We start from the raw sequence: 7,708 nt of genomic DNA, 5'->3' as shown, positions 1-7,708 counted from the left end.
TGGCGATTGGTCTTATACCACTATTGACTCCTACACTCTAATAATGAAAATGAAATGCGCAAAATGCCATTTTGATGCACATATTTCAAAATTCCCTACTGTACGCGGAGGGGAAAACCCTCCTCCGTGAGAAATAGCCTTCATCACTGTCTTGGTCGCTTAACTCTTTCTCTTCTCCTGAAAAACACTTGCTTCGTACACCATTTTCACTGGTCTAGCTAAGGGTCCACCAACTGCGTCGTGTGTAACCTCAGAGCCTTCCGGCCACAGCCAGGGGCCATCATCCCACGTTGATCGGCATTGGAGCGGGAAAAAATAAAAAAGCGGAGAGAGGAGTTATAAGCGGATTAGATGCCACTTCTCATATAAGTTACCCCTAATAGCTGAATTTTAGTGCTGCAAAAAATGCATTTTCATGCACGATTTTCTTAAATCTCCTACCGTGGAGGGGGGATACCCCTCCCACACCCTACCCCCCTCGGTCGCTTCGCTCCCTCGCCTTGGCCCCCCCTGTTTCAAATTGCTGGCTACGCCACTGTGGGTGTGCTTGCATGTATATATATATATATATTATGCCTCAACGGTCAGCTTTAACACGAACGCAAATGTTCTAGGAATAATTAGAAGATAAACACCCCGTATTTCAAACGTATATTCGCGTTACTACAAATTATCGCTACACAGAACGCTTTGCGGTCGATGCGAACTTTACGATCGATCCTTAGAACGCGAAGGATCGAGTACCTTACGTTGCGTCCGCAAAGGAATATCCAGGTTTTTGACTGTCACTAGCACCAAATGTAATGTTTAAATTAAGACTTCACGTAGAAATTATGAAGTAGATCCAAAACTTGTGTGGTAACCGGAATAAACTTTAATAACTGCTCGCACACAGTTTGTCCATCTTGCACAAAGACAACGCAACGCGCACACGCGCGTGAGCGCGTGTGCTTCCTCTCGCGATCACCACCAGACTCCCGACCCCTACATCTCTCTTCTCTCTCCAAAACCCCGCCATAATCCCACATGTCTACACCCGCTCTGCTCACCACCCATTTCACAGTCACCCTAGAAAACCCCTAGTCTAGCTCCACTGACTACTCTATTTAAACATCTGTACATACACTCTGTTATACCAAACATTTGCGTTTAGCCGTTTCGCCTCGCTTCGTGCTTCGCACCTGCCTAATTCCAGCGGGAAGGCGACGCCACCTCGTTATCAAGAACGCGTACCTCCGTCTTTGTGTTGAAGTGTTGTCAACGACCATGCTAATCAAGACGGCTAGCATGTCCCATCCCATCGGAAGCTCTAATGGAATTGCAAGGAGACCCGTAATTATCCCCTTAGCCCTGTGGCTGCTTAGTAGTTATCGACGCGCCCTCGTGTATTCCCAAATATTGCCGAATATTCTCGCGTATTCTCGGTCTGTTGATATCAGCTAGGTCGCATCGTCTTCAGATATAACTACAATACACCACCACGCGTCTCATTCAAGTTATCTATCGTACGTATATTTAACGTGCGATCTATATATAGCTATAGATCCGCCCACAGTCCCCCACTTAATTTCCTCATCGCTCGCGTGCAGTACCTGAAAGATCCTGATGATGACTTACTTCGGTCGATCACGGGTTACGTGAGTCACCTTCATCGTTCACGGATCTCGCTGTCTTGGCATTGGCAGCGGAACTGCCTTGAGCAAAACCGGTAACACGCTGCGGTGAGCGATCAGCGTAAATGCGCGCTGTTTGCATGTGCCTCAACCACAAGCACAGCGTTCGCAGCAGTCGCACAGATACTCGTCACGCGGGATATATTCTACATACCTCGTCATTATTATATATACGCCCTTATCAGGATGAAAGATATCGAGCTTAGAGGTAGAGTGGTGATTTACACGATACAGGGCTGCAGCTCCTGCTATCGCGCGAAACGTACTCTGGCACGATTTGGTCTTCCTTTCGTGGAGGTTGACTTAAATCTTCACGCGGAACTGATGAATGACTTACTAACGTGGACGTCGAGAAACAGCGTGCCTCTGATTTTCTTCAACGATTTGTTCATCGGTGGAGTTAGAGATCTGGAAAAACAGGTGAGCTAGATTATCTCATAGGATCTTTATTATTATATTTCGATTACACCGCGTGCTACTAGCTTCGATTATATACTAAATATTGCATCACCCATAGTTTGTTATATAGTATCCTGTAATTTTATATAGTATATTATGTAATAATGCCCTACTTTAAAATGTCAACAGCAAAGACCATTCCCAACCGGGTATTGATTTCCTATATGATCCCCGTAGAATGTAGAGATATATAATAGTATATAATTATATATAATCGAGCCATGTATTGTTTACAAATCACCTTCATGTATCCGCCTGCAATGGTTTATACGTGTTTACAATGAACTTGTTGATTTACGCTCACGCAGGTCCAAATTACGCACCTCAACAGCTAAACTAACATATATACGCGTGTACTCAGTCTAACGAATGTATTACTGGGCAATAGAGTAAGCTCAAGTGATGTTAACACGGGAAGTGCAAACAATTTCACCGTGCCTGTGAGCGTGAAGCGATTTTATCAGCGCATTCACCGGACATAGATCTAGCAACAGAAGCGTGCGTTAGGCTCAGCCATACGTTTATACCGCAATTCAGCAGGAACATATCGGATTGGTTTCGATTTCAATAGCTACTCACAAAACACTCGATCAGCGATTTCATGTGTGCATGATATTACAATTCGATAAATATGGAGCTACAAGGTGAAGTGATTAAGCTAAAGGGCGCAATCGTGATTTTTACGATCCCAGTATGCCCATACTGTAGTGTGGCAAGACAACTTCTTCATGAAAACAGTTTACCTTATGGCGAAGTGGACCTCGAAAAACACCCTTCGCAAGTTACCTACCTGAAACAACTTACCGGAAGTTCCAGTGTACCACAAATATTCTTCAATGAACGTCGCTTTGGAGGGTACCAATTGCAACAAATTGTAAGTCAGAGTGACAGATGCCAATCATTGATAAAACATCAATCATTGATAAAATACACGCTCACCAATATTTTAATCTAGGCACGCACATATATATTGAAATGATACATTATAAATAATAGGTTCACGTAAATACCATCTCCTCTGTTACAAATGTACTTGTTGTAAGAGCAAATATTGCGTAGTCAGGAGTGATTACGTAACCCCTATCTCTGTAATAATATTTATGTTTGCCGTTTCCGCTGAAATGGATTAGTAGATTCAGGTTAACTCATCTGCTGTCATATGGCGTAATAGCGACTATTAGGTTATGAACTCATAACCTCGCAAAGAATATTCTTAAAAGTCTACAAATAAAGTGTAGTTATGAGTGTACGAAGGAAGGAGAGATCCGAGTGCAACGAACAGGCTTCGTCAAGCAAGAGGGAAGGCCAATCACCCCTGTCACTGAAATCTTTGGGTTTTTATAACCTTTGGTAAACGATTAATTTTAGAGCCAAATATAGCTTATCTTTATATTTAATTTGTCGTTTAATATTCTTATCTGCTTACAATATATTATTATTATACTTACATCATACTTCCCGTACGTACGTCACGATTACGTCAGTACGTCAGTACGTCAGTACGTCAGTACGTCAGTACGTCAGTGATTACGTCACGAATTTCTAGCACCATCAAGTAGTATATTTGTGTATTATTTGTACAAAATAAAATGTATGAAAATACAATTAGTGTTTCTGTTTACTTTTCATGCTTATATACCTTCTTTATATGCCCTAATTTGCCGGTGAAAAACAGAGAGACGCCAGTATCTGAACACTGGGGGAATAGTGTTAGACAACAGAAATTACCAAATCGTCTAGATTTTTGCAAATTTAACCAACGTAAAAACATTTTTATCAGGTGTATTTCTATTTCATAACTTCGGAAATCTTGGAGCATACGAACTTTTCGTGATGATATAATATTCGGATTAAAATAAATATGACGATAATTTATCATTTCAAACACTGGTAACATATATGTTAGGTCTATCTCAATGTATTTTAGGAATAAAACTTTTTGTAAAATCTCACCTTTAAGGGCTTTGTGCCAAGGCGCTCGCGGTGTGCGCGCACACTCTTCATATACATTATGATGGAAGTAACAGTGAAATCATCCCCCCCACAACTGAGGACCTGTCTACGCCATTCTGAACACTGGGGGAATAGTGTTAGACAACAGAAATTACCAAATCGTCTAGATTTTTGCAAATTTAACCAACGTAAAAACATTTTTATCAGGTGAGAGTTTGAGAATATATTTAGTAACGTTAGTTCTTACTTTTAATGTAAAAAAAATGGCAATTTTTTTTTACAAATTTTACCATGGAAAATTCGTGACGTAGTCCCTTTAAGATAGTTGTATATATTCGCGCGCGCGTGTGTACGTATGTGCGTGCGTGCGTGCGTATGTACGGCGTCACTGCGTGCTGTGTGTATGGTGTATTCGAGACATTTAGATTTTTGCCACCTGATGGCACCACTATGCAGTGCGATGAAGCGGGGCGGGCGGTGACTGCGTATGTTGTTGTTCCGGACCGTCTGCGAAAAATATTATATTGATATAATTTTGTTAATAGTAAATATATCGCAACATGAAGGGTAGAATTATTGTATACTCTATCGTTGGATGCGCTCACTGTATGGCAGCAAAACACACGATGAAGGAGCACGGTCTTCCTTATACAGATATAAGTCTGGAGGAGTACTCAGCGAGTGTGCGTCAAGATTTGCGGCAAATGACTGGAAAAAACACGGTTCCGCAAATTTTCTTCAACGACCGTTATGTTGGCGGCAACATCGAATTCCAAGATCTAGTAAAGTTTTAAGTAGTAACTAATAGGTGTAGCTGGAGACGATGTCGTCTATCGGTATCGTAAACTGGCGCTCATAGGGTCTGTGGTTCAACTTTCAAGGAAGGATAGAGATGATGTCCAGATTGAGACCTATGTCATTTTCGTAAATGGGGGGGGGTAAAATCGACAGGGGTGTTGTTGAAGGTGTTGTTTCTTCATTTCGACCGAGAAACATTATGTCAGTTCACAGCAAGTGTGGAAAAAACTCTGTTTAAGCGACACTATACTCACCCGTTTCCGACGGTTTCTCACCATTGCTACGCTCCTATTGCATACACAATGAAAATATCCCACCCCCTATTGCATACACAATGAAAGAGTCCTACCCGGACCCCTACGTACCCCCTATTGCGAGGTCTTGCAGACAAGTGGAGGGCAAAGAGTGGAGGGAATGGAGGGGGCCCAGGGTTCTCCCCAGGATGAAATTGAAACAGGGGGGAGGGGAGGGGGAGGTGGGTGGGTGGAGGGGCCTGGAGGGGGGAGGGGAAGGAAAGGGAGGGGAAACTAGGGGGGTCCGCGGGCGTGTTATTTTTACCGTACCACTAATTAATGCGTAAAATCGCCACCACACCATAGACGGTATTTGGGGTTCTTGTATATATAAGATAGCCGAGTCTGTGTACAGTTAGTGGTGGGTTCGGGACAGGTTAACTGTTTAAACTTGTGTATGGTCTGCAGTGCATGCGTGGTACGGTAAAAATACACGCGTCCGCGTACGCGTCCTGGTCGAATGGGAATTCTTGACGATCGATTCCCGCGCTGTCAAACTTTTATTGTGGTGGAATTTAATCGGGGCGGAGGTAATTTAAACGGGGCGCAACGATTGAAACAGGGAGGAGTTTTCCCAAACGGAGCGCGCGCGCCCCGTTTGCGCAACGTAGGGAGAACCCTGACACTAACCCTAACCCTAACCATATCAGCTAGATAGTTACCAGGGTACGTTCCGGTATACCGGACCGTACCCAGGGTACGTTCCGGCAGTACCCTGGGGGACACAGACCCTATCAGCCAAGCTAGGTCACACCCCATGGCTATAGCTAGAGTTATTTCTTACGCTGTGGCTATATGCCCGGCAGCCGGGCACGGTCTTCGTTTTCCTAAATCAGGGGCACGGTCTTCGTTTTCCTAAATGCCCGGCAGTTCTTAACCCTAACTCTAACCCTAAACCTAACAAAAACCCTAACTCTAGCCCTAAACCTAACCCTAACCCTAACTCTAACTCTAACCCTAAACCTAACAAAAACCCTAACTCTAGCCCTAAACCTAACCCTAACCCTAACTCTCCAAAACTCGAATTCATTGTCAGGCCGAAAATCCGTTTGAAGACAGACCTCTACAACATGCATGCTTATGTGATCACTACCGAACTGAGCATGGGAGTTTGATGATCATTAAAATGTGGCTGCCAATGAAAACATACATCCCGGAAGTTATATCCCGGAAGATACAATTAAGTTTGGTTAAAATACGATTAACAACATATTTATTCATATATTTTAATACGAGAAAGTTTATCAAAATATACCTTCTTTATATCAGATCCTCCTAGTGAAAAATTTTCGGTACCGGTGGTGTGGTCGTGCGTGGCCGAGGTAGCTCCGTAAGAAACCGCCGTAGCGCATAAAAAGACAAACGACCCGGTTCACGGGTTTTTTTGTTTTTCCCAAAATGTGACTCTTTGGAAATGTATTCTCATCATTTGTTTAATCTTCGGGCCAACACTATATATCAAGGCCGGTGTTCGCGTTCTGGAGAAACGCTTTCACGAACACATATGTACTAGTCGTGGTAAGAGCCCGTTTAGCGTATCTCTTGGCTGTTTTCTATTCGGCCACTAATACGCGCCTGTACACTTTACACGTTAGCGTTTAGAAATATCACGGTAGAATAACTAAAAAACCTCAGCGCCAGGCCACGCCAGACACTGAAAACGTGTAAGATTAAAGGACATCTACGAATGAACACAACTCTGTCTGATCCTATTACACGGAGTAGCGCATCCCGCGGCGACTGCTGAGTAGTTGAGGCCTTTTAAATTACGCGTGCGCTTTTTGTCAGATCTAATTATGGGCGATCGCAAATGTTAAGCAACAAGCGATTTCATAATAGTAAGAAGATATATTTTGCATTTAAGTAATATATGTTTCATGCGATGAGGCGGGCATTGGTGTAAGCCAAGAAAATACCGGTTCGATGCGATATCGAACAACCTACATACTCGTGAATGAACAATGGATATCGCCCATCGCGAGGGTCGAAAATGAAATTTACCGCCCCATTCTTACTTTGCCGCCTCCCATGCGTTACCCTAAATAGTTCTGTAAAAGCTGGTGACAAAGATGAATAACAGCGCAATCATGAGGTTCAACCGTGGCGCCTTACGTCTTGCCGTCGACTTGACTTGCTTGGCGCCGAACAAATTGCCTATTCATACTAAATAGTCGCAGGCTGGCTGCCCAACAACGATAAATAAACAATGTTCCTGTGGCGTTGAAATGAATGATGCACATGCGTTCCTACATATAGGCGGATACGAGCTATACACCGGTCTGGAAGTTCATCGTACGTTTCTTTATCGAGTTAGCGCATGCGCAGTGCGGCCGCCTCTTCCGGTCCGTGTGTACTTATAGCCCCCAGCGATTATCCCCCACTTGTTTTGATTAACTATCGGCGGGAATCAGTTGTAAGGGTGTACTTTTGCCAGCATCCGAGTCGGCCGGCCTAAAACAAGCCAGCCTGACAGCAAAAAAGACGCCACTCACTGCTCTACGGATTGTGCGCCAACAGGGCGCGCTGCTTTTG

The 7,708-nt window shown here is 43.6% G+C and overlaps 1 protein-coding gene across 1 annotated transcript in view; it reads left to right on the top strand.

The window, feature by feature from the left end:
• Nucleotides 1-1,457: 1,457 nt before the first annotated feature.
• Nucleotides 1,458-7,708, top strand: part of LOC106809184 — a gene marked incomplete in the record, with an annotated part of 29,508 nt that continues 23,257 nt past the window's right edge. Inside the window, 1 exon segment of the mRNA XM_014812176.1 lies at nt 1,458-2,093. Within this exon segment, the coding sequence (XP_014667662.1) occupies nt 1,860-2,093 (234 nt within the window).

The sequence above is a fragment of the Priapulus caudatus genome, unplaced genomic scaffold, assembly GCF_000485595.1.
Source record: "Priapulus caudatus unplaced genomic scaffold, Priapulus_caudatus-5.0.1 Scaffold334, whole genome shotgun sequence".
NCBI classification, from domain to species: Eukaryota; Metazoa; Priapulida; class Priapulimorpha; order Priapulimorphida; family Priapulidae; genus Priapulus; species Priapulus caudatus.
This window is presented reverse-complemented; position numbering and strand designations above follow the sequence as displayed.